Here is a 26,978-nt window from a genome sequence, read left to right on the forward strand (position 1 = left end):
GTGAGGAATGACAGAAACCATCCGTGCAGAAGCCTAGACATTCTTACTAGCCAAAGCTTTAAACCAACGGTCTTAAGTATGCTCAGATAGTCAAAGGAAGCCCCAGAGCTCGTTCTGGCTCTGGCTGAGGTGCCGGAGCCGACAGCCAGCTCTGGACCTAGCACTGACTCAGTGCTGGATCTGGTGCTGCTGCTGCTTCTAGCTCGAGCTGGCACTGGCTCTAGGTTTTAACTGAGGCTGGAGCTGATGCTAGAGCTGGTCCAGGAACTGGCTGTACCTCCGAAGCTTGCTCTAGCCCGACAGCTGACTCTAGCTCTGGCTCCCGTGGAGAGCTGGGGCTGGAGCCGGTGCTAGCTCGGTCTAGTCAATGGCTCTCTTACTGGCTCTGGCTCCGGAGCCTGCTCTAGTTCTAGAGCTGGCTCTGGTGCTGAAGCTTATTCTAGTTCTGAAGCGGACACACAATAGGGCTGTAGTTCGGGCACGGTTTCTAGAGCCAGTGCTGGTGCTAGCTATAGCTCTAGAGCTGGTGGGGAGTAGGGGCCAGAGCTACTTCTAGCTCTGGAACTGGAACTAGCGCCTGTGCTAGGACTGATGCTGGTCATGGAGCTGGCAGGGTCTAGCTTTGGAGTGGACATTGGAGCCCACTCTAGCTTTGGAGATGGCACTGGATCTGGAGAGCCCGCCGACTCTAGAGCTGGCACTGAAGCTGAATGTAGCTCTGTAGCTGGCACTAGAGCTGGCCCTAACTCTGGAGCTGGTGGTAGGGCGAGCACGGGATCTGGGCTGGGGCTGGCTCTAGCTTCGGAGCTGGTACTGGAGCTTGTTCTAGCTCTAGAGTCGGCTCTGATTGTAGGTCTGCAGCTAGACATGGTGCCAAAGCCATCTCCAGCTCTGGATCTTGGGTTACAGCTGGTGCTGGAGCTGGTTCTGGAAAAGTTGGACACAACATTCCAGGTCCAAGCCAGTCAGGTTGCGATGGGCAAAGGCCACCGGCTGCTTCTGTCAGGAGAAGTCTGGAGGCTGACAGGAATCCTCCAAGTACCGGTCCAGAAGCCAGGCGCGCAGGATGGAGGAGATGGCACCGAGGGTAGGACGACAGGCAGCGGAGTCGGAACCCTGGCCTTTTCCCTCCCACGCTGCCTCCTATGGCGCGTCTGCAGGGGGATGGGCTCCTATACCCGGCCTGGCGCATCCAGAGACCAGCCCCATCCCATCCCCAGTCTGGCTTGCCTGGCAGAAGCAGACCTGATCAGCAAGCCGGGGGCTCAGTCATAGGGCGCTCTCGATAAATGTCTGACCAAACACCCCCCTTCTTCAGGGAAGTCTGGCATATTCCTCTGTCTCCCCCTATCAACTCCACGGGGGCAGGGAGAGGTTGTGCCTGCTCTGCTCGTTACACAGCACTTGCACACAGTAGGTGCTCCATAAATGTCTAACGGAAAAGGGAACAAACGGAGTCTGTCCTGCCCAACCTTGTCTGGGTCCTTGTGGCACCTCATCCTGTAGCTTGTGCGCTGAGGTGCTGCCTTACTCTGCGCACCTCGGGTGGTCCCGTGCTCCCCCAGGCCCTGCGGTTCTGAGGGGCGGGGCCGCCGCCTGCCCTAGGCGCATGCGCAGCCAAGGGTGCTGGGGCGAGGCGCGTGGCGGGCTTGGAAGCAGGTAGCTCACCACACTGCAGGTCCTGGGCCCCCGCGCCGGGGGCGCGGAGCGGGGGCGGCAAGCAGAGCTGGGAAGGGGCTGTCGTGAGTCTGTGACTGATATTTCCTCACGATTAGATTCAGGCTTTACGACCTCATCGCGAGGAAATACCAGACACACTCAAACTGAAGATATGCCGGAAAGAAACTGGCCTGAAATCTTCAAAACCGTCAAAGTCGCGGAAAGCCAGGACTGTGCCTAACTGAAGGGAACTACAGAGACTTGACAACTAAATCCAATGTGTGGTGCCGGACTGGATCCACCACTCATAAAGGGCGTCGTTGGAAAATTCAGCATTCTGAGGTTTGGATGAAGTATTGAATCAGTGTCAATTTCTTGATTTTATTGGTTATATAATGGTCATGTAGGAGGGTATCTTCATTTTAAGAAAATATATACACTGAAGTATTGAGTAATGGGACATCACGTCCTCAACTTGCTCTCAAATGGTTTAGAAAAAAATGCAAAAATAGGTATATAAAGAGAATAAAGCAATGTAGTAAACTGTCCATTTTATTATTTTTTTAAAGTTTTATTCATTTTAAGTAATCTCTACACCCAGCGTGGGGCTCCGACTCAACCCTGTTATCAAGAGTCACTCGCTCCTCTGCCTGCACCAGCCAGGTGCCCCATAAACTGTCCATTTTAAAATATAAGAATCACAATGAGCATTTTAAAACTCAGTTAAAAGCAAGTAACTACTAAAAGAGTAAGTCCTTCCCCACTGCTCCCCAACTACCTGACTATGGTACCAGATATACAGCCTGTGTGCCCTTGAGAGAACAGGCATGTTTCCACCATAACTGCAACCGGCCAGAACTAAAGACTGGAAGAAAATACATTTTGTGTTTTCATGGTCTCTCTGCCTAACCAAACACATAGCACATATCACTTGCTCCTCCAAGGCTTACTTGACATTTCTGAATAAAGAGGACAGAGATGGAGGGAGAGGTGCCAGTGGTAGGAGGAGGTTGATAAGAACTGAGTGAAACAAACCCAAGTGGGTAGCTCGATGTCGGGATTGGGGGAGGTATCCCAACGGAGAACTGGTGGGACAGTGACCACTGGCAGTGGGGAAGGAGGCACAAATGCCAAAGGCTTGGGAGGTAATCCCCTTATTCACGTTGTACATCCCTGGACAGTTTACAAAAGAAAATGGTGGACTAGACTGGTGGGGGAAAAAATCTGATCAAGAACATCTAGAGTTGAATAAACGACAACAAAAACAAGCCTGATGCAGGACTGAACTAGGAAACCAGAAAGAGAAATCCCAGCTGTGAGAGCCAGAACCGCCATGGGGGTCTGGGGTCAGCAGGTGACAGGAGAGAGCCGCTTGCATTTTAAATGCCCATGCAGGCACAGGAGACCAGACGCAAGGTGAGGACTGGAAAGAACACTTAAACAATCCAAGTATTCTCACAGAAAAAGAGAGAAAAACTTGTCCCATCTTACAGAACACACAAGCAATATACCATGAGTCAGCAAATGCAACACACAGGTAGAATTACAAGGAGAAATTGGCAGAGTGGAATGTTATTTGTTTGTTTATTTTCCCCTCCAGCCCTGAGTGGAAGGTTTTTAAGCGCATCTCTCTCCATAATCAAAACTGAAAAAAATAGCTATACATATAATCCAAACAGCCCCTCTAACAGCTATATAAAGCACGGCACTCCGAAATCGGAGAAAACATATTCTGTTTAATCACACACGGAATAGTTACAAAAATTAGCCACATATTAATCTAAACCTAGTCTCAGTATATACCAAAAGATCAAGAGGATGAAAATGATGATCTCTGATCACAATATAATAAAATTAGAAGTCAATAACAGGAATAATCTCTTCCCCCACAAAAATCCTATATGCTTGGAAAATTTTTAAACACCGAAAATAATCAGAAGTGAAAAAAAAATGTAGTAAATACGTAAAACTGAACATAATAAAAGGCCTACAGTCTTCGGGGATGCAACTACAATAAAACTTGGAAGTGTATGGGCGCCTGGGTGGCTCGGTTGGTTAAGCGACTGCCTTCAGCTCAGGTCATGATCCTGGAGTCCCGGGATTGAGTCCCACATCGGGCTCCCTGCTCAGCAGGGGGTCTGCTTCTCCCTCTGACCCTCTTCCCTCCGACCCTCTTCCCTCTCGTGCTCTCTATCTCTCATTCTCTCTCTCTCAAATAAATAAATAAAATCTTTTTAAAAAAAACTTGGAAGTGTATGATTTTAAGTGTCTGTATTAGTGAAGAAGAAAGATTAAAAATGAATAAGTGTTCCACTCAAGAATTTCACCAAAATCCCCTGCCCCCCCGAAAAAGGGTAGAAAAACATTTTTTATTTTTATTTTTTAAAAGATTTTAGTTATTTATTTGACAGAGAGAGAGAGCAAACAAGTAGGCAGAGCGGCAGGCAGAGGGAGAGGGAGAAGCAGGCTCCCTGCTGAGCAGGGAGCCCCATGCAGGACTCGCTGGGATGAGGACCTGAGCCAAAGGCAGCCATTTAACCAATTGAGCCACCCAGGCACCCCTGGGAAAACCTTTTTATTTTTTTAAAAGATTTTTATTTATTATTTATTTGAGAGAGAGAGAATGAGAGATGGAGAGCACGAGAGGGAAGGGGGTCAGAGGGAGAAGCAGACTCCCTGCTGAGCAGGGAGCCCGATGCGGGACTCGATCCCGGGACTCCAGGATCATGACCTGAGCCGAAGGCAGTCGCTCAACCAACTGAGCCACCCAGGCGCCCTTGGGAAAACCTTTTTAAATAAAAACTTAATGAAAGAAGAAATAGAATTTAATGCACACCATCTTGAAACCGGTAACTAAAGGGTTAATGGGACTACCCTCCGTTGCGGTATTTTACACAGACTTTTCTGTTTGCCTTTAAATTTCCCAGATCCTCCAGCTAGAGGAGGAGGCTGGCTGCCTCGGGAATAAACACTTGCCTTGAGTGGACTCTGATGCTTGTGGGTGATGGTCTCTGCCGCTGGTGGGCAGAGGAGCTTGGGTTGAGTTACAATCTCATCGCCTCATTGGCCCTTCGCACCACCCCTGTGAGGTCCTGTTCGCAGCAGATTTGAGGATGAGTGTGCCAGCGCCCAGGAAGTTAAGAGGCTAGCAGAGGCTGAGCTTCAACTCCGGTGTCCCGGATCCACCTCAGGGTTCTTCCGTTTTTTAGGTGGCACTCTTCTCCTGGGGTTGTCTCCCTGGGCGGTGGGCCTGGCTGACCCGCAGGGGTGGTCCCTACCTGGAGGAGGGCTGTGGGCTCTTGTTCCTCCTGCGTGGAACCCTCGGGTGGACAGAGGTGTGTGAGGAGGACAAAGTGGTGCTCTTGTTGGAGGTCATGCTGGTCCTCCAACGTTCTCCTGTATCTATCCCCGTTCAGCTCAGCACTTGTCTTAATAGCTTCTTGTTCATTAATCCGCCCATCAGTCACACTCCTGAGTCGTCAACTCAACTGCAAAGGTCAGTTGGCTGAGCCCAGACTGGGTTTTTAATTCTTTGCTTCTACTTCTGGGCAGGTAAGAACTGCCCTGGTCTACCCTCATGGGGGCTGTGTGGAGGAAACAGAGCAACTTTCCCTCTTCTTCCCTCTCCCATCTGAGCTCACCATGGTCAGCCCGGTAGATCCACATTTGTTCTCTGGGCCTCCTGAGCACCAAGCGAGGCTGAGAGGTGACTATCAATGCTGTAGGTACACTGGACAGCTTATGCCATTCTGCAGCTCAACAGGAGGCCAGCTTGTCACTCCCTGACTCCTTCCTGTGTCAGACTCCCCTGAAGTCCAAATTGGGAGCAGAGCCTTGCAGGTAAAGCTGGGGGGGGGGGGGGCCCTGGCTCCGAGGCGAGGAGTTCAGCGGGGAGGAGGCTGAGGCCCACTGGGAAGAGTTAGCACTGGAAAGGATTGATCGGAGTGAGAAGTTAATGGAGCAGATCACTGCTGGGCCCCCTCAGCTGTGATGACCCACAGACTTCATTGCTGCCTGAGTTGAGGAAAAAACAGGAGACAGAACGAGTTGAGGCCAGTGGCTCTTGACCCAGTTTCAGCTCCCCCGAGGGTGGGTCTTGGGTGCCTGGGTGATCTTGGGAGATCTGGGACGGGGACACTCAGTAAGCAGAGCCCTGGGGTAAAGACAGGAAAACAGGCAGCTCTGACACTTGTTCTAACCTGAAGAAGCGCTCTGTCGTCTTCCCTCTAGAAAACAAACCAGTTTACCTTTTTTTTCTCTAAATAAACTTAATTTTTTTTTTAAAGATTTTATTTATTTATTTGAGAGAGAGAGAGAATGAGAGAGAAAGCACATGAGAGGGGGGAGGTTCAGAGGGAGAAGCAGACTCCCTGCTGAGCAGGGAGCCCGATGTGGGACTCGATCCCGGGACTCCAGGATCATGACCTGAGCCGAAGGCAGTTGCTTAACCAACTGAGCCACCCAGGCGCCCTAAACTTAATTTTCTTGCAATAATTTCAGATTTATAGAAAAAACGTGAAGATAGCACAGAGAGTTCCCGTCAGCCCCTCACCAGGTTTCCCTATGATTAACATCTCCCTTGAGTCTGGCACCTTTGCCGTGGATGAGCTGGTGCCACAGCCCCAGGCCCCGAGGGAAGTCAGGGAGGAGAGGGGACTGCCACCCTGCTGGGAGCAGCAGGAAGACTCAAGGCCCTGGTGAGCTGGGGGTGCAGGGGACAGAGGAGGCGCGGTGGACCCGTCCCCAGGGGGCCCTCCGATCTCCTGCCCTCACTTGTGACCTCCCACCACCAGGCCGACTCCTCATCTAACCCCGCCTGGTCATGCTCAGCAGCCCGCATGCATCAGTCCCCCTGCCCTTGCATCACTCTCTTGCTCTTGCTGGCGCACGCAGCCCTCTCTGAGCAGCCTGCTGGGCCCGGGAAGCCTGGAAAAAGGTTTCCCTTCCAGGTGCCGGGTTGTGGGATCCTTGGGGAGATTTCCCTTTGTTCTGTCCCCGGCTGTCCAAGCCCTTCCTTTCCTGGCCCGTGTGCTCCCTCTGCAGTGTCCCCATCTCTCCCTTCACTGATTACCTCTGGGCTTGTTTGCCTGTCCCCCCTGCAGAAAGCAGTGTGCCTCTCCCCAAGGTCAACCCCCTGGGTGGTTGTCATCTCCCAAATCCCTCAGTGCCCCAGTCGTCCCCCAGATGTAACCGAGGGGGGCAGCTGCCAACGTTGGCCACTGGACTGGAGAAGTTGGTGTGGCCACCCTTCCCTCATGTGGCTCCTTGGCCAATATCCTTGCTGCTTCCTCACCAGAGGAAGGACCCTGGAGGGGCAGACGTTATCATTCCCAGGAGAGAGGCACGGAGGTCAACACCTTGACTCCAGTCCCACGGACATGCGTTCATGGCCCCTTATCTCGTGCCTCCAAGACCTTAGGACATGTGCAATCTTGTATTTCACTTGTGTGTTTACTTGATTTCTATCTCTCTTTCCCTCCAAGTAAGATGCTTTGGCCCCCACCGTATCCCCAGTGCCTTGCCTCACTTGCCTGGTACACAGTAGATGCTTCATAAATGTTTTTAAATTATTGAATGGACGAGTTAGAGGAAGAACATTCGTTCCTTCATTCAACAGTAGGTTGTCAGGCCCTTTGATGGTTCCTGGGGATAAAAGATGAATAAGATACAATCCCCACCCTAGAAGTAATCAGTAAATTAAAGACGTACAGTACAATACACACCACGCCATAATGGCAGACTGTCCCAAGTGCTGGGGGAGAACAGAGGTTATAAACCCTCCCCGGAAGATCAGGAAGGCTCCAGGGAGGAGAGGACTTGAGGGATAAGTGTCAGTGAGTCTCCTGGAGTGGTGCCCATGGGCAGGGGGCTGGGGGAAGGGCATTCCTAAGCCAACAGGCCACAGTGAGACCTGCGGGGACCTGACATGCTCAGGGAAGCCCTCGGGGAGTGTGCGTGGGCAGGACTTGAAGCCAGGCTCTTGGATCTGTCCCTTCACTGCATAAAAGTTGGAGATTTCCCACATGTGCCCTCCAGGCTCTGGGTCCAGAAGGATTATACCGGCTCCCAATGCAGGGTGCGGGGACTGCTTGACCACCTGTCACTCTCCTTTGATGATGGCCTGCCAGAAAAACCTCTGCTGAGAAGGAGTTCCCCGTCTGAGGCAATTTGAAACAATCTTACGAGATTTCTTGAGCCCAAAGCTCAAATACAACCTATCTGGTCTGCTCCCTCCCTCTCTTCTTGTAATTCCGTCCAACACGTCGTGGAGCTGGTGGGTCGCAGCCCTCTGCAGGCAATTTCTTGCAGTCCTGCCCCCCGCTTTCTCTCATTTACGTGCCTTCTCTTTAGCATAGGTCTGTTTGACTTTCAGTGCCAGATGCCACCGCCTGTCCTATTTGTTGTTGGTGTCTTTGACTTGGAGGCAAGATTTTAGAGGGCACACGTGTACACAAAAGGAGGGAGTCAGGACTCTTGGGGGCCGAGGGGGGATGGGGTGTGAAGGAAATAGGGTTGTTAGTAAGTTAAGTACCAGAGGGAAAGGTTAATAATCCGTTGTGTGGGGAGCAGGAGGGCATTGTAGGTAATAACTTAGGGGCTCAATGGCTGGGATAATTCTGTTGTGTCTACAATGGAGGAGGGTCTCCTATCACAGGACAAATGTCATTGGAAGGTGGTGTCAGCTCAGTGGAGAAAGGCAGGCCCCTATGCCTTTACAGCTGGAGTCATTTCAAAAGAGGAATCTGGTAATTTTGACTTAAAAATGTCTTCATGGATTTACTTTTTATGCTACCCACACACAAGCCATCCTCACCCATGGAGGCTTCTTGGATCCCTCCCCTGATGTTTTTACATCAATTTTATTCTTACTTGTATCTTTACAGAAAATGGCACAGAAATCACAGGTTTAGAATACCTAGAAGTTATTACAGTTCCATATTTCAAACACCTCAATACCAAGTTTCTTTCTTCCCACTCTATGTACAGTATTTACACACTGGGGGCTACAGTCTCTAACACTTCAAACCAACAGGGGACAAAGACAAGGAGAAGAGGGGGGGTTCCATGAACAGAATGAGGAAGAAATCAACTTTTGATGTGGAATTAAAATCCAAACTCACTGTCTCCGGCCTTTCTCTTGCGAGGTATTCCCTGCAAACGTGGGTGGGATGGTGGAGGGAAATGTCAAGGGCGTGAGGGAGCCATAGGCCTGGCCTTGGGGTGGAGGGGGCCGCTGCAGAGAGGCCATCCGTGTGGGCGGCTCCTCCCATCAGCAAACAGGAAGAAGCTCCCAGTCCCCTATCCCTACACGGTCACTGCGTCCATCCTATTCTCGTGGACAGACGCCACGGCATACACCTGGCGGGGCCGTGTGCCTGTTGCTCATTTTGAGTCTAACCCTGGCTCCCGCCTTTTGCTCTCCTCCGAGCCCTTTCTTGTACCCTTCTTGTGACCACTCCTTGATGCCTAGAATAGCCCCAGGCCAGTTCCAGGCTTGGCCTCCCAGGGATGGCCCGGATCAAGTCGAGCCAAGATCTGTGGCTTCCTATGTGTTAATTTTGTAGTTGGATTGGGTTGCTCCAAGGCAGGACACATGCACACCGATAAACTGCAAGAAGCTCTAGAAGGGTGTCTTGCACGGCAAGTCAGGGTCACAGGTAGCCTATCGGGGCGGTCAGGATGCTTCAGAATGCAGGCCCAAGGGCTCTGGGTAAGAGTCTGGCCTCCCCACCAGTGCCCTGACCACAGCATTTGTGACAGGGGCCCGCTGGCTGCAGGGCACAGGCCCTGGACTCTACAGGTACTGTCCGTGGCCACGTGTGGTGCTGGCAGCCATGCTGTGGGGAATGGTGGGGCAGGCTGGGGGTGGAGAGGGTGGGCAGGCTCCCGAGGGTGACTGCAGAGGGCGTGATATGGAGGGGGGCTGAGGGACTCAGGATGACACCTTCCAAGTTTCACCTGGAATCTGGGCCCCATCGAAGGGGTGGGGCAGAGGCTGGGCCTGAGCCTGTAGGGCAGTATAGCCAAACTCTGGAGGCCCAGGCCCAGGCCCTCAGGAAGGAACAGGCCGGGGAGCACAGTTTTGCTGAGGACTGGGGGGCTCAGGACGTCGGTACTAGAGTGCAGGTGCTCAGTCCCTGACACTGTTGTGGCAGGCAATGAGTTGGCAGCAGTGGGCTTTGGGCCCGGGCAGAGCAGAATCCACAGGGGGCATAGAGCTGGGGAGGGGAGGCTCTTTCAAGCAAGAGAACAGAGAGTGAGGGGTGGATCTGGACAGTGAGAGTCGCCAAGGAATTGAATGAAAGTGGCTTGAGGGGGTGGTTTGGGCAGCAAGAAGGCTTCTGAGGCAGGGCTGCTGGGATGAGGAAGATGCTGGAGAGGTGAAGACTAGATAGAGGGTGCCTCGGCATGGCCCAAAGCCTCGGCCAGAACTGAGTTGCGTCTGAAGTCAGCCCAGGGGTCATGGGGGGGCCTGTGGGGCAGGGGGAGGGTGGCCGAGGCCAGGCCTGAGACCTGCCTCAGAGAACACCTCCCAACACCACAGGCCCCGGGGACAGCAGAGTCCTGGGGCTCGGTGTCCGCGAGCCCTTGATCTAAGCCATGTCCTCAAGCTGTGGTGGACTCAGCTTCTCCGCAGGCCTGTCTTCGTCCATGGCCTCCTCCTCCTCTGGCTCCTCGGCATTCCGGGCCAGGCTGTCGGGCCCAGACACAGTCCCCAGCACTTTGGTGCTGTGCTCCTGAGCTCTGGCTCGGAGCGCCGCAATGCTGTTCTCTCTCAGTTCTTCCTGGGACATGGCCGCTGGAGGGTCGGGGCCCCGCTCCTCCTGCTCCATCTTGTCGAGTCTGGGCGGGGCCTGGCGCTCCACCTCGGGCTTCCTCCCCGACTCCGCTGCTGCCTCCAGCGACTTTTTGTGCATCCCTAAAAAGAATTGTTGGTATTCGGGTTTAGAAAAGCGCCTGGGAAAGCCATCTTGAACTGAAAACGGCAAAGATAGAGAGAGGCCAGAATTAAGGACGAGCAGAAAGCCTTACTTCACACACCGCAGTCACGCGAGTCCCAGGGGCCAGGGCCGGGGCAGCGGGAGGGTGGCCAGGGGATGGGGCTGCAGGCCAGCAGCTGGGCACCAGGCCTGCAGAGGGCTTCTTCGAGTCAGGTCCCTGGGCACCTGGCCGCCGGGCAGCCTGTTCTGTCCCTTCCCAAGCCTACTTGCCCCCCATCCCTCCCTCCTGCGATTCAGATCTTGGAACCCCAAGATGAGCTGGTGCTGCAACCGACCTAGGCCCCGAGGGCAGGTGGGGGGGAGATGGCATGTGGAGAGATTTCAGGGGGAAGCAGTCCTTTGGGAAAAGCCAGAATGGTGGCCAGAGGGTCCTAGGGGGTCCCCTCAACCCCCAGGAGGAGCTGTTTCATTCACCACAAGCCCACCTAGGGCCAAGGGAAGAAGAGGGTACGGACCCTGGGGCTACAGCCACACCCTTCTCACAGGACAAAAGAACCCACAGTCAGGGCCCTGGCGGATGAGAGTCCAAATCACCCAGTAGGGGGGCGCAGGGGACAGACAGCAAGCCCTGGGCCCAGCCTACCCTCTGAGGCTCCTAAGGGAGACTAGGAGGCCTACACTGGAGTGCCTCTGTCCTGCTAGGCTGTTGTGGCCAGGTGTCCCTGCCCCAGGGTTCTGTCTCCTCCTCCTCCAGGGAGCCCGCTCTCCTCACCGCAGGGGCAGGGCCCCAAGGAGGGTGCGGGCTCTTACCCAGCAGCCACGGGGCACAGGAGTCCATGATGCCATCCTTGGCGGACTTGAGGATGGACTCTGGCAGGGGGATAGAGTGCCGCACCATGGCCCCGTAGAGCCCGTACTCTGCCATGACGCTGCTCCGGCCCCAGCACTTCTCCCGTTTCCTCCACTTGGCCCGGCGGTTCTGGAACCAGACCTGCAAATGAGGATGAACAGGGCAGGGGTATGTTCTGAGAGGCACTGAGGCCAGGCCCTTACCCCAGCGGGCCCCCTGTGAAGGTCCCCACCCTTTTGATTGCTGGCTGCTGCATCCTCTTGTGACTGCTCCTTTCTCCAGCAGGGTGCCCTCACTTAAGCTCCCCCACCCCATGGTACCCCACCCCCCCGGGGTCCTCTAGGCTCCGAGTGCCCAGAAGGCGGTCACCCAGTCCTGTAAGAACATGATGGGTGAGATGGATCCTTTTTTTTCTTTTTCTTTTTTAATTCAAAGCAGTTCTAGGGTGATGGGATAGAGGCCTCCAGGATAGGGTCTTGCAGGTGGGCAGTTCCCAGCATGGTCCTCGGTTTGCAGCTGAGAAGCCCCACCCTGGTAGCTCTCTTGCAGGTGGTCACACCTCCAGCCTATAAACAGAATCTCGTTTCTGACTTGCAGAGGAACACATTCCTTCCAGGGGCTGGACTAGCCATGCATCTTGTTTGGGGCTCCCTCTCTACCAGAACTCCAGAGGCCGAGCAGTCCCAGAAGCCAGGTGAGTGTGAACTCAGGCAGCAAAGGGCATGGCATTCAGGTATCAGGAAGCCCCAAGGGACACTCTGGGGAGGCCTGAGTCAGCCTCCTTTCTCAGCCCCGTCCTGGCGAAGCCCTGTTTTGCCAAAGTGCCCTCCATTCACCAGCTCCCCACAGTTTTGGACCTAACCCTGAGTGCGATTCAGAGGAGCTGGGCATCCATCCTCAGGCAAGGAAGACAAAATTCTCTTGGTGTGTCGAGAGAGGGAGATGGAGACCTAGGAGGGTGCAGTGGGGGACACCCTGGAGAATGTTTCTCTGGCCCCAAAGCTGACTGGTGCAGGGCACGGGGTACCCTGGGGGTGTCAGCAGCGCTCCTGCCCCGTGCTGGGAGCAGTCCCTGCCATGCTTGGGGGAAGGGAGATTTCTCGGTCTCCCAAAGCAGCTTTCCTGAGGCTTCGGGCAGCTGGCAGGAGCCAGCGCTAGGGACAGCTGCACTGTCCCTCAGGCAGGTGAAAGGCCGGCGAGAAACCGGTGGGCTCTGGAAGGATCCCAGGCCCGACCAGCGGCCGCCTCCCGTCCCCTCGCAGCCCCTCCGGGCCCTGAGCCCCGCGGATGGCGAGACGCCCAAAGCGCCCCGGGAAGTGGGGAGGGGGGATGAGGGGGAGGACGGAGGCGGGTTCGAGGAAAATCTATTAGTTTCCTCTGTGATTTCCATTCCCTCGCCTCGGCCGGGTCCCCCGCCCCCTTCCCTCCGGGCCCCTCCCCCGCCCCCAGAGGCGGAGGTTTCAGCTTTTGATGAAAAATTGCTCCAGCTCTATTCAGGAGGCGGCAAAAGAAGAGTCACCCCCAGGGGCAGCCCTGGGCTGATTGAAAAATAAGTTAATTTCTGTTTGAATCGATGGGCCTCAGGCACTGAAATATCACGGGAAATTAAAGCGGCTGCTCTCTCGGGAGCCGCGGCATTGACCCGCACTAATTAATGCTGGGGAGGCAGCACGAGCCGCGCCGCGAGCCGCTCCCCCTCCCCGGGGGACCCCAAACACATCTCATTTAACTAATTAGACGGGGAAAATTGGGTGTTAATTTGTTTAGGATTTTTTCCCCCCTCTTCCCCCCGGCAGCTCCCTCCCCGGCCCCCACCCCGCGCGGGGGCGCGGGAAATGAATGCGGGGCTCGCCGGCAGATGGCTGCCCGGGTCACTCTGCAATCTTCTCCGACTTGATTGCTTGATTAGGTCGTTAGCACATTAAAAAAAAAAATTGCTTGCCGTCTGGCGCTGGCGTGATGAGTGGGACGCGCGGCAGCGCCTGGGTAATTTATCTTTTTATACGGCAAAGAATTTGATTTCAATCTGCAGATATATGGGGCGCCTTTGACACCTGTTTAACATCGCGCCGCTGACAGTTTAACCCTTTGCCGTCTCCGCCGCCGGGAGGCCCGGGCAGGGGTTCGGATCCGCGCGCCCCCGCCGTTCCCGTCGCCGCCGCTATGTGGCGCAGTGAGAGCCCCGGCGGCCTCAAGCAGCCCTGAGTCTGCGGCTGAGCGCGGCCGGATGCCTCCAGCAGGGGGCGCCCCGGCAGCCCCGCCTCGCCTCCCGACGACCCTCAAAGAGCCCCGCGCTGTGCGGGGCTGCGGAAAGACCGCGCGGTCCACGCACACCTTTAAATGGACAGAAATGTGTGTAACCCTGTCGTAACCCTGTCGTTTGTGAATAACCAGGAACCCACAAAAATGGGAGAGACGCGGCCCAAGACTCCCCGGGCCTCTCCACGCCCAATAGAAAACGATCGCTCAGTCCACCCTGGGTGGCGCCGCCTGCAGCGATCTGCACCTTTGCCACCACCGGGTTTGGCACCCGCCGTTCCTGCTCGGGCCCTCCTGGAGAGCTGCGGAGCCCTTGTGCAGGGCCTTTCCCCTGGTCCGGACCCAGACCGCCACGGGTGACCCCTGCTGAGGAAAGGGTTTCTGCAATTTGAAAGCCACTAGATGGCTACGCTTCGTGGGCTACAGAGCGGAGACGGTGAGCAATGCGAGCCCGGGCTAACTCGCCCGTCGTCCCGGCCTGCCTCCACGCTGTGTTTAGATCCCTCCCCAGCGCCACCTGTCTGTCCCTCAAGGCTTTCCGCCCGACTGTCTGCCAGACCCAGTGCCTGCGGTTTGTCTGAGACCTCCGTCCTGTCCCATCTTCCTTCCCGGTAGCACTGGGTGGCCCTCTCTAAGTACCCACTTGTCACAAGCTGCCTTCTCCCATAGAGGAAAAATCTGAAAGGACTGAGCCACATAAAATGTGACTTCTGGTTTCATCCACCTCTCAGAGAATACAGGAGAATGAAGCCCTTGGTGATGGAATTCCAGGCACCAAGTGTGACCGCAGAGGGTTGGGAAGGCTTTCTTTATGAATCTAAGACATCTGCTTCCTAGTCAGGAGGTGACCTTCCTGCTTGAAAGCAGTGCATTATAAAACAGCAAGACCACAGCCCCTTAACTGGAACCCATAGGGCCAGACTCCACAATGTTTGGGATTTTAGAAAGAAGAGGTGATGCATATACCACATTAGATGACACTCGGCTGCAGCGGCCCACCATAGCCAAACTCACTTGTTTTGATTTCTGCAGCAAAACATATGCATATGCACACTAAAAGGGATAAATAAAGAGCATAAATTCAGGTCTGGGTTTTGCCATTAGTGAGTTCTGATGACTCAGGAAAGAACTGTGTTTTCAGCAGGGTTTGGATTTATGGATTCTGGACAACGGGATTGGGGAGTATACAAAGGCAGAGATGCCCCACCCACCCCAGTGTGGATGCCTGGGAGGATGCACTGTCCTGGCTTCCTCTGGATTCCATGAGCATTGGTGCTTGGGTGGTGGGGGGGAGCATGGCTCTCACATGGAAACCGCATCTTTACTGGAACACTAAAGAAGGGGGTGCAGACTTGGGATTCAGATGCTCTCTGGGGCCTATAAACAGAACTATTTTCCGGGGTCTCCTAATTTGGGCAAATGAATAACTGGTCTGCAGACCAGACTTTGCCCACAGACGTTCCCGGGAGAGCTGGTGCAGCTGCTCGTTCAAACCAGGAGTCATGCGGACCCTCGGTTATGGGTTCCTGGAACGCCTGGCTCTCTGCGAAGACCAGATGCTGCTCCAATTTACGGAGGGGACCTGGACAGCCAAAACAATTTCTTTTTAGGACAGTTGGCAGGGGAGCTGTGGCTGAGTGCCTTGGAGGGAAGTGGACAAGGGATCAGCATTGAGCCTAACCACTCCTCATGTCTGCCTTTCTCTTCCCTTCTGGAAGCAACCAGTACGTGTGCAGGACTCGATGGTTCCAAGAAGTGCTGAAGTCAGACGGTCCTGAGCTGGAATTCCCAGCTGCGACAAAAATTGCTGTGTGATCTTGGGCAAGTGACTTGCCCTCTCTCAGTCTCAGTCTCTTCAAACGTAAGATAATGCCTATTTTTCAGGGTTGTTTTGAGGATTAATGCAATAAGTGAAAGTTTCTAAAACCCATGCTTATCACATAGAAGGTGTTCAAAAAATGCTACTTATTATTCTTTCAGTGGAGGCAAAGAAACCTAGTGGAAGCCTGCACAGAGGGCAGGTTAATCAACAGCTTTGCCTGTCCCTCCGGCCTCCCCCGCGGGCCCTTTAGTAAGGCTGGACTGACAAATAATAATAACCCCAGGGGAGGGGCAGAGGGACAGAGCTAAACTTCAAGCTGCACAATTTTAATACAGCTAGCCTCTGTTTCCCCTTTAGGCATCCAGCGGGCCAAACGGAGACCCCTGCTACAATCAGCACATTTCTAATGTATTCCAGGCCCTTGAGGCTCAAATGCGAGAGAACACACATGAAGTGCCCAACACTCCCTGCAAGGTGGCTGTGATCAGGGGCTAGAAGGCCTCGGCTGGAGATCCGTGCCCTGCCTCCCACCATCTTGGTGATCTTGGGCCCATTCCTTAACCTTTCGAGCTTCTGGTTCCTCATCTCTCCTGTCATATCACCTCCTTGAAGGTTTGTTATAAAAATTAACTCTAGGGCGCCCGGGTGGCTCAGTCGGTTAAGCCACTGCCTTCGGCTCAGGTCATGATCCTGGAGTCCCGGGATCGAGTCCCGCATCGGGCTCCCTGCTCGGCGGGGAGTCTGCTTCTCCCTCTGACCCTCCCCTCTCTCATGTTCTCTCTCTCTATCTCATTCTCTCTCTCAAATAAATAAATAAATCTTTAAAAAAAAATTAACTCTAATAGTGCGTGGGAAATGCCTGGCACATAATAGGAACTAAAAGACCCTGGCCTGCTGCCGGATGAATTGTGTGGATAAACGTGCAACAAATGAGGCTTTGCTTTCCAGCAAATGCTCAACGACATTTTTTACATAAAGCCAGGTCCTCCCATCTCCTGCCTTTGAGAGTCCTTCGAAGCATTCAGGCCCTTTTCCCGACTTGGCCTCTTGGTTCTGGCAAGTCCCAAATACTCCTTTAGTCCCTCGCTCCTTCCTTTTCCTGGCTGCCCACTTTCTGGAGGAGACTGCCCCTCTCACGCGACAGTCAGGCCTGGAACTCCTCAGTAGAACCTGCGTCAAGGCCGCAATGAGGACCAGAGCCCTGCCTTACACTTCAGGGCTCTGAGTGCCTGAGAGGGGGCCCAAAGTGACACCAAGGGTCACCAGGTTTGGCACTCCAGGTACGATCTTCCAGCTTGGGGAAGAGTCTGGGTTCCTGCATTTCCCCTCAGAGGTGGCGCCCTAGCAGCACTCCGAAAGCCCAGTGGGATGCCTCTGGAGGTCCACAGCTGGTCTGGCAGGAGCCTCCACCACTGGCAGTGAGGGTCCCAAGAGAGTGTGCCTCCAAGGACAGACTGGACCTGGAGAGGGGTCCTTGCCAAACAGGTGCTCTCCTGCTACAGTGCGCACTTGGAGCAGAGCAGACAACCCTACCAGCAACTTCTCTCATGGTGTGGATAGAGCAGCTATGGTTGTGCCCATGGCCTCTCTTGTCATCACCCAGCTCCTGTCCCGCAAGCTCCCATCTTGGAGCATCTCCACAGGACACAATACCCAGGGCTCCTTCTCTCAAAGGTCTCCCAGGAAACCCTCTGTGGTCTTCCCAGTATCGCCCCCCTCAAGGAGACATTTTGTACAATGGATGCTCTTTGCACATTCCGGTTGCTTGCCTCCCCAGGCCCTGCCTTCCGATCTTGCCTCCCGCCATCAGGCCTGGCTCTGTCAGCCATGTGGCAGGTCCCATCACATTCACCCAGCTTCCTTCCTCTCCTCGGGCTGGAAGCTGATTAATTTGAGCTCATCGCGGCAGTGATTTAAGGACTTAACCGTCCACATGTGCTCAGCATTCCTGACACCATATTTCAGCATCTCCCCCTTACTGTCCCAGCTTCAGGCTCAGAGGAGCTGGGCCCTGCTGCAGCCTCTGACGTCCAGTAGGGGGCAGCTTTGCCCACATTTCCCAGCAGCCCAGGCAGCATCCTTCCCTGCACATCTGACAAGTCACCTTGTCCCTCATCCTACCCTGTCCCCCGCAAACCCCACCTCCTTCCACTCATATGAATGCACATAAAATGCAGACACTCCTTTCCAGAGCCTCTGACCCAGCGTTTTTACACTGGCTTCCCACAATCACTGGAGAGCTTTAAAAACATACAGATGCCAAAGGCTCTGCACCAAAGCAATTAAATCACAATGGCTGGGCATGGGAGCCCCGCATGGGTGTTTTCAAAAGCTGCCCTGTGATGCTAATAAATGCCCCAGGCTGAGACAGACTGCATATCTTCTAACTTCTGGAATAGAATCTCTTCAAACTTCCTTCCCTATCCCTGGACAGGGATCCCTTTAAAAGAGGCAGACTTGAACAGCACTAGTCAGAGTAGCCAAACCATGAACTTAGATACAAGAATTTGCCCACTCAAAAAATAATTTTTTATGAGTGAGTTTTTGAGGTCTTTTCTTCAGAACAATGCCCAGTACTCAATAAGTATTGCTTATTTTTATAAAGAAGGTTGATACTAGTCCCCACCTGACCTCCAACCATCTCTGGTCCCCCCAGCTTCAAGTCAAAACACAGGCTTCAAACTCAAGAGGCAGGTGGTGAACGTGTGGGCTTTCGATGCAGACCTGGGTTAGAGCCCTGTGTCCCCCACCTCCTAGCTGTGTGGCCTTGGGCCAGTTGCTGTGTTTCCGCTTCCTTGGTTGTCTCCAGGACTAAATGAGATCAGTGCTGAAGTCGAGTGAGCACGGGGCACCTGCCAGGCATCACTCAGAACAGACGACACGTGGCTCGTGGTATCTGCCCCAGAGGCAGGGCTCACCATCACCCCCATTTTACAGATGAGGAATCAGGGTCTCTGCAGGCTGAAGTCACTTGTCCAGTCACTCAGCTGGGCACGGTGGAGCCAGGATGTGTCTGGCTCTGAAACAGCGTCCCTAACCACTATACCTACTTGCCTCTCCCGTGCATGCTGTGTTTTCAGAACACCAGGCACGTGGAAACTGCTCTGTAAATGATAGCTGTGATCCTCGCTGATGCATGCTGAGACTGCCCGGGCCACCTGGGGCAAGGCTATGTGACAGCTCACATACACCTTCTGGAGGCAGCTGTTAGCCAAAGAACCCTGTGGTGCTCAAAGACTCTGAGAGATTCTCGGCTCCATTCTCCCAGATCTACAGTCCTTGCCGTCCCAAGGCAATCAACTTACTCCACATCCTATCTCCTCCTTGCTGGTTCCTGTGGCTTCAGACACCACCTGACAGATGTCCCCCACCCCCAGGCAACTTAACGAAGCCTGGCATCTGCCTGCTGGGGCATCTGTGGCAATGCAGTAACAGCTGAGCCAGAGCCTTCCCCAAAATCCTTCATGCCCTCCCACCCACCGCCACCACGGCCGGACAGATTTTAGGACAGTCCACCGCAAGAGACAGCTCTTCCTTCCTACTGGTCCCAGTAGTGCCAGTGTGAGGCCTACCAGCAGGAGAGTTTTTCGGCCCTCCACCCCACCCCGGCCACTTGTAATAGCCAACTTTGTGCAAACGAAGGCCAGGTAGGGGTTACCCCTGCACATTGACTGGATTGGGCTTGGCTGACACACACACACACACACACACACACACACACACACACACACGTGATTCAGAATCAACACCCCAGGCTTACCCCACTGGAACCAACTGGGTGGAGGGATGATGGATCCAGGCCACCACGGATAATGCACCAAACAGATAATCTGCTTATGAATAATTGAGCTTATTGTGTCAATGTCTAAAGCCACTGGCTGAAATTCCTAATAGATTTCCAAGGGAGAGGAAGACCCTTCTGGAAAAGTAGCTCATGTCTCATTTCCAATTCTCTGGTTGTCCAGTGAGGGAAGCAACCCACAACTTATCTGGTTTCTTCTCCCCCCAACACATGTCCCACCTCCAGGGGCTCTTGACTGGCGGGGGGGGTGGGTTTCAGGAAGTCGGGACCCCTGCTTCCCTTTACTTTTTCCAGCCTTAGCAGTGAACTGCTCTGGACCATTCCACTGGTGGAAACAGCTTTCACTTAAGGATGTGATCCTGTTAAGGCAAACCCAAATCTTCTGGAAATGTTCCTCCTACCCAACTCGATTCTTCTGCTTCATGAAGGCCTTATCTAGAAAATCATCAGACTTCAGCTTCTCCCAGAGAAACCATTAAGCAGACCCACTCCTGCCTAGTGAGGGGGGTTCTGGCCTTGGAAAGGTCTTGTTGCTGATGAAAGGAAGCCCTGAGCCCAGCACAGCTGAGAACATCCCAGTCCAGACCAGGGGTCGGTTATGCCACAGAAGTCTCTAGGAGAGGGGCGGCGCCTGACTGACGCAGTCAGAGGAACATGCGACTCTTGACCTGGGGGTTGTAAGTTCAAGCCCCATGTTGAGCGTACAGATTACTTAAAAATAAAATCTTAAAACAAACAAACAAACAAAAAGCAACTCTGTATAGGAGGGGAGGAGTACTTACTGAGCCCCACTTGCTGGCAAGTGTCGCCAGCCACACCCCAGGCCAGACCGGAGCAGAAGCTCAGGGCGGGGCCAGCTGCCTGACTGTGGGAGGAAGGAGTTTCAGGAGGATGGAGGTGGTGGGGAGTAGACAGAAAGGGGGGGGTGACCTTTCCTTCATGGGTCAGGGGAGTGGAAGGAAGAGAGACAGAATGGGGTCAGGGCTAGAAGTCATCTTCCCCTTCTACCCACCTCTGGCCTTGGAGCAGACATTTAGCTGTACCTAAGAGATATCTGCCACAACAGAGACCTCCCTGAGAACCCATGACTCACCCAGAACTCCTTGTCCCCCCACAGGCCCCTTCACGGTCTGCCTGACCTACTCCTCAGGAAGCCTATAGTCTGGAACAGCAGGCCAGCCACAGCCTCTTAAGTCTCTTGTCCTGCCCCCCACCCCAGTGCCCAGCTCACGGGGTAGGTGTTTGGCAAATACCTGTCGGCTTAACCGAGCTGTTCTTCATAAGGACCCATAGCAGGGGGATGGGAGATGGGGTCACGGGTATCCAGGAGCCTGGGGTGGTCAATGCCTCAGAGGGTGTGGAAAGAGAGAGAGGGACTCGGGGCTCTGTTACCTGTATCCTGTCCTCTGGCAGCTCCGTTTTCATGGCCAGCATCTCCCGGGCATAGACATCTGGGTAGTGGGCCTCATTGAATGCCTTCTCCAGCTCCTCTAGCTGGTAGGAAGTAAAGATTGTCCTAGCGGAGCAAAACCAGACACTCAGGACCCAGAAACTGAAAGAGACTGTTCCAGAGAGGACAGAATGACCCTCCTCTACACGTCCTAGACAGACCCCAAACCCACGGCTGGCTCAGCACAAACAGACCCGAACTCTCTCACACATACACACACACCACACACACACACACACTCACTCACGCTCACATGTGTTCACGCACACTCGTAGCTTAACCCTCTAGACTCGTCTTCATTCAAGGCTGAGGATCCACACTACCCTTCTTAGGAGGACATTATTTTAGACCTCAGTGACATTTCATACTGGGAATCTTTCTGGAAGTGATTTGGGGGAAAGGGTGTTGAGACAAAAATTTTAGAAAACTGCAGAAAGCCCTTTATCTTCCTCCTGAGACAGAGTGAGCGACTCACCAGATAAATAAATGCCTCAGGCCCACTGGGACCTGCTTCCCAGTTTCCTCTCACAGACAGAAGTTGATCTTTTAAATGACACCCACGTTCAAAGACCCACCAGAAGGTCAAATGCAACTGCAACCCCAGTGTTTGAACGGCTGAGAATCGAATCTCCCACCTCCCCACGCACCCCAACACTTTGCCCTCTTCATCTGCCCTTCCCCTGCCACCACCCAGAGCTACGAGCTCCTTAGAGCTGCCCTCAGATCCCCCCTCCACCTCCTGTGCTCAGAAGACAAGGAGCACCTCCCAACCACCTCACACCTAGGCTCAGCCACTCATCAAGGGGGCGCCCCATTCAGGGGGGTTCCATTCAGGTCACTGTGAGAGAGCCTGCCTACACAGTCCCCACTCCCCACAGAGCAGTCTACATTGACCTATTTGGGTCCAAACCTGTTTTAAGAATCAGGTAAAAGCTACATCATTTTGCCCTAGGACAATGTGCAAATGAATATGCTCCAACATAAAATTTTACCTCCAGTATCAGGGGCATCACAGACCCCCTTTTCCCCATAAACCATACACACCCACTGACAGGCACCAATTCTTCTTCTTTTTTTTTTTTAAAGTTTTTTTTTTTTAAGATTTTATTTATTCATTCATGAGAGAGATAGAGGGGGGGAGAGAGAGAGAGAGAAGCAGAGGGAGAAGCAGGCTCCCACGGAGCAGGGAGCCCGATGCGGGACTCGATCCCAGGACCCTGGGATCATGAACTGAGCCGAAGGCAGACGCTTAACCATCTGAGCCACCCAGGCGCCCACCAATTCTTCTTTTTGCAGACTTAATTTCACCAACTTCCAAGTGACCTTTAATCCTGTACCCTTATCAAGTCAGTGGGCAATATAGTCCCGATTCCACAAACCTAGCTTGTAAAAATGGTACGTTCTTTGCTTGAGCCTCTGGGATCTGACCCTAGGGACCAGCACACGGGGTTAGAATCCTTCACTGATGCCCTCACTCTCACCCTCACCCAACACGAGGAAAAAGTACAGGTGTAAGCCCCATTGGGTCCTTAGGCTGGTGTCGGCTTTAATATGTTGGGGGAAGACACAGGGGATGTGTGAGGAAAAAAAGATTCTGCCCTTTATAGAAAATGACTGGTTTGATTCTAAATTGTTTCTCCTATTCTCCTGGGAGGGGGGAATGGAATGTTTATGTACACAGAAATTGAATTCTTCAGAATTTTGAAGATCTGCTGGTTTCTATTTTATTCTTGCCACTTACTGAAGGGCCCCTGAACAGATTGTCAAAATAAACAATCAAAGGATGTAAGTCTTCTCACAACTAGGGAAATCAAGGCACACAGGTGTTGGGGCTTGGCCAAAGCCAAAGAAGGGAGAGGATGAGAGGTCATTCAAGTGCCAGTCTCCCCTTGGGAGGGCTCTCACTGAAAAAACAAAACAAAACCAAACCTGGAATCCCCTAAACTTTCCCTCATTCTTGCCTCAGAGCTAATCTGTGGGTTGATGTTGGTGTGCTCCTCCAGGGAGGCTCCTGCACCCCAAAATGTGATCCAAACCCTGCTCCTGGCTTAATGCAGAACTCCAGACTCTTCAGGTGCCCATTGCATCCTGTCTGCAGAGAAGCTGAGCTTTCCCAGTGCAGAGGCGAGCAGAAGCCCAGAATCCAAGAGACTCCCAAGGCTGCGGCTCCATCCCTACTCCCCTCTCCGACCCTTACTAAGCCCAGCGTGTTTCTGGGAGAAAAAGAGATGCCCATCTCTCATTACCAGACTCCAGGAGCTCTTACCTGAAATCCCCAAATGAGAGAAGCTCAGAAAATATATATATATATATATATATATATATATATATATATATATATATATATTACTAATTAAAAGCTGCACCGGCCATCAGTAGCCATTCTGATCTCTCTAATAATCTGCTCTCTTCATACATCAGAAATCGCCTGAAACCTAGGGCAGGTGGTGAGTTGTGCTGTCTCACTGGGAACCCCCAAACATCTCCTCAGTGGGGAGAGCATCCGGGGAGGATGGAGTCAGGAGCCTCAAGCAGAGACTTTGGGCTATGGGTCAGCCAGCTCCAGCTGCCACATGAGGAGATGTCCTGGAGCAGAAACACTGTTCAGCACCCAGGGGATGCTTTCTCCTGGACTCTCCTTGCTGTGTGAACCCCTCTCCCCATTTCCGCACCAGCACAGCAGCCCCAGCTCTGACCTGTCCTCCCTCCATGGTCCTCGTCCCTGCCCCTGATCGAGGGGTGAGGTGGGGGGAAGCTGATGGGATTACCCACCCTGGGACCGAGCATGAGATGGGTGCATAAAAGATGCTCTAACGAATATTTGTTGGATGAATGAATGTAAAAAAATGACCCAGGATCAACGTTTCCGTTGAAAATAAAACAAAGCTAAACACAACAAAAATGCTGCCTGAAGGGAATGAATAAACGAGGTCACTGAGAAACCAAGTCAAAGTTCACCCTCGTTCCAGCCCGAACCTACTGGCGCCATAGAGGACAGGAAGAGCCATTTTATAAGGTGAGCGCCAATAGTGGAGTTGCCAAGGGCTAGCTAAGGAAGAGGAGAATGCAGAAAGGTGCCAGGAGAAAGGGTGCAAAGAGTCTGGGAACAAATTGGGGAGAAGAGGATGGGGTGGGTGGAAATGACCGGCGAGCCAGCAGGAACCTTGTGGACACCCCACCTGGACTGCGGCACAGGGAGAGATTTGGGGAAACAGATGGGGGGAGGGTGAGAACAAGGGAGGAGTCTGGAAGCCGCACTCGCGGAAAGTCAGGCAGATTTTTGGTTCTGGCTTCTTTATTGCCTTAGAACCACCTCATAAATTTCTACAAGGAACTAGTAGCTGTGGTGTGGAGGCGAAAGGGAATTAGCGTCTGGGGTGGGGTGTTACTTTTCAGGATATACCTTTCAGCACCTATTGAATTTTAAAGTTATACCAGTAATGCCTATTGGAAGACTTATTTTTAAAAATTTTCTCTGCAGCCGGTACCCCAATGCAGCCCACTCGACTCCAGCTGGGGCTGGTGGGGTCATCCAGTCCACACACTTTCCCTCCCCATTTTACAGACAAGGAAACTGAGGCTCACGGAAGGGAAGAGATCCCTCAGGAGCACAAAAGAGCAGAAGCCTAACGAAAAATTCCCATCCGTGGAGAGATACCACGCTCAGGATATGCGGCACGGTGGGAGCAGAAGGTTACGGGTGTGGCAGGGCGGACAGGGACGGCGGGGGCCGAATGGGGGCCCGGGGGCAGCGGGCAGAGGGGCCGGCTTGGGCGGGAGGTGGGAGCCGCTCTGCCCCGGGGCTCTCCGCAGGCGCTGATGCCTGGATCGAATCTGGGGCCGCCTGCCCCTCTCTGGCTCCGGTTCGGCCCTGGTTTGGCCTTTCCTTTCTCCCGCAGAAGGAAAAAGCCCGGCCGGTGCCGCCTCCCCGGCGGCCACACATCATCCTCACCTGGTGTGGCTGGACGCCAGGGTTCCGGACGGATGTCCCCAAACAACGTTCGGTCTCCCCGGCCCTGGCGCAGCCTTGGACTTCTAACTTAGTCGGAGGGAATAAGGTTGGAGCGACCCGACCCCCAAACAGGATCTGGCAGGGAGTGGGTGAGCAAAAGAGGCAACAGAAAGCGCCGCAGGGGCCTTACCTGTGTCGCCGCTTCTTCCGTTTCTTGGTCTGGTTTAAAGCCGATTTGGACATTTTTCGGTCGCTGGAGGAAACATCTTCAGAATCTGAAAAGCGGGCGGAGGCACATGCGGCAGAATGGGGGGCGCGCTTGGCAGCGCCGGGGACGTCAGGCGCCCGAAGCCCGCGAGGGCCCCACCCGGGGCCGCTTCTGGGAGCGGCGGGGGCCTGCTCTGCCTGCCGGGGGAGCCCTCCGAGAGGTCGACCCCATCCCTTAGCCCCGGCTGGCTCTACCCACGCCGGCGCCCGAATCCGGAGATTTTGAACAGATTTCGTTGTAAGAGAGGCAAAGGCCCCAACGCGCTTGGGGCAGGGACGGCGGTGGAGCGAGGCAGCCTCAGGGGGTCTTAGGGCCGGCAGGAGGGGATCCCGGCGCTGCGCCCTGCCCCGCGCCTGCAGCCCCGGCGCCCCGGGCCCGAAAGTTGGCCCCGGGGAGCGGAGCCCGGGCGCAGGGAGCCGGGCGCGGGGAAGCGCTGGAGTCTCCCCGGGCACAGCCCCTTTTTCAGTGCCTGCAGAATGCGCCCCCGCTCGAGACTGGAGAGACTGCGACGCGCCACTTTTCGTTGCCCCTCCAAATACAAATAAATAAATAAATAAATAAATAAATAAATAAATAAATAAATACAAAGATAACGAAAAATCGGGGGAACTGCCGAGCTCGAGCCCAAGCCGGAGGCCGAGAGGGTGGGGACGCAAGGCCGGGGAAGCAGTCCAGGGAGGGCTCGGTGGGGTCGTCCCGGGGCCCCCGAGCCCGCCGGGCGGGGCATCCGATAGATTGTGGCGTTTAGGTGGAATCGGATGGTGGCAGCGCCTGCCCGCCGCAGAGGCCAAGGTGTCCAAGCTCGTGGGGTGAAAAATAAACCCCAGCTGACCAACGTGGGCGTTGTGGAACGGCGAAAAAGAGGAAGGAACAACTTTGGATTCCAGGGCTGGGGCCGAAGCGTGCACCCGCTTCCTGGGCTGCCAGCACACGGAACACAATCGGCTCCCGGAGCGCGGGTCCTCCGGGAGGCCGGGGCCGCAGTGGAGCAGCAGAGCTGGAGGGGGGGTGCCCAGCCCGCCCCACGGGCCCCGACACCCCAAGCCGGGTTTACGGTGGGGCCCCCACCCGGCGCCGCGGCAGAGTGGGGCCCGACGCGGGGACCAGAGAACGGCGCCTAGGCCGGAAACGCCGGGGCCGAAAGCAGGAGGGCGCGCCGGCCCCAGGCCGGAGCTGCGACCCCTCGGCCTGGCGCAAACTTTTGCGCGGGGAGGAGGCCTTGCGGTGCAAGCGAAAGCCGACGGCGTGGGGCTTCCGGCTCTCATCCCCTAGTCGGGCAGCCCGGCAGCCTCGCCCTCACCTACCCGAGCTGGCCGTCTGGCTGGTGTCCAGCGGCCCCGACGCTCTGCCCAGCGGCTGCAAGTGGACGCTCTGCGGGTCGGACAGCACTTCCAGGAAGGTGGGCTGCGCGTAGAAGCCGGGGAGCCCCCCGGGCCCCAGCAGCCCCATGCCGCCCACTCCTGCAGGACTGAGCACGGAGCGCGCCGCCAGCAAGTGCCCGGGGGCCAGGCCGTCGAGGGTAGCCCGCGGATGGGAGCTGGGGGGCTCCTTGTTCAAACCCAGGATCTCCTGGATGCCGAACCCCGTGCACCTGGCCGGGGCGCCCCCCGAGGTACTCTTGGCCACTGTCTCGGATTTGGGCTTGCTCAGCGCTTCCCCCGCTTTCCCCGTCATCTCCCGGCTCTTTGGAGGGGCTGAGGCCGCAGGTCTTTTGCTCCCCCCACCCCCCCGCCGGGCTCCCCGCTTCGCGAAGTTGGTCCCAGGTGCCCCCTCCGGTGTCTAATGCTCTGGAGCCCCAAGGAGATTCCCTTTTTATCCAACCAGGCGGCAGCCCAAGTGGGGTCAGAGCTGAGCAGCCAATCACCGGGGCCAGGAGCATTAGGAATTCCAAAAAGCTGGCAGCTCCCGCCGCAGGCAGCACCGAGGGGCCAGGGCGCTGGGGGCCGGGCACCGGGTGGACTCAGCAGGACGCCC

The 26,978-nt window shown here is 54.7% G+C and overlaps 1 protein-coding gene across 2 annotated transcripts; it reads right to left on the minus strand.

The window, feature by feature from the left end:
* Positions 1-10,253: 10,253 nt before the first annotated feature.
* On the minus strand, positions 10,254-26,678 carry VSX2 (visual system homeobox 2). Of its 2 annotated transcripts, none has more exons than XM_028103676.1 (5): positions 26,309-26,678; positions 24,927-25,011; positions 20,727-20,850; positions 11,412-11,592; positions 10,254-10,579 (listed from the first exon to the last, which is right to left on the minus strand). In XM_028103676.1, exons 1-5 carry the CDS (start codon positions 26,676-26,678, stop codon positions 10,254-10,256), a joined length of 1,086 nt encoding a protein of 361 aa, XP_027959477.1. The 2 variants fall into 2 exon arrangements, with proteins under 2 accessions (XP_027959477.1, XP_087881154.1); XM_088025028.1 differs by having other exon boundaries at positions 10,254-10,636.
* Positions 26,679-26,978: the final 300 nt, after the last annotated feature.

The sequence above is a fragment of the Eumetopias jubatus genome, unplaced genomic scaffold, assembly GCF_037043125.1.
Source record: "Eumetopias jubatus isolate StellerSeaLion01/CBP00866 unplaced genomic scaffold, mEumJub1_p1.0 scaffold_7, whole genome shotgun sequence".
Taxonomy (NCBI): domain Eukaryota; kingdom Metazoa; phylum Chordata; class Mammalia; order Carnivora; family Otariidae; genus Eumetopias; species Eumetopias jubatus.

What these genes read in the sequence shown, in the direction of transcription:
- VSX2 (XM_088025028.1), bottom strand. Translation starts at nt 26,678, where the DNA reads ATGACGGGGAAAGCGGGGGAAGCGCTGAGCAAGCCCAAATCCGAGACA. An exon ending in CGGAAGAAGCGGCGACACAG is followed by an intron (nt 20,851 to 24,926) that starts GTAAGGCCCCTG and finishes TTGCTCCGCTAG; the next exon opens with GACAATCTTTACTTCCTACC. An exon ending in TGCCAGAGGACAGGATACAG is followed by an intron (nt 11,593 to 20,726) that starts GTAACAGAGCCC and finishes CCTCATTTGCAG; the next exon opens with GTCTGGTTCCAGAACCGCCG.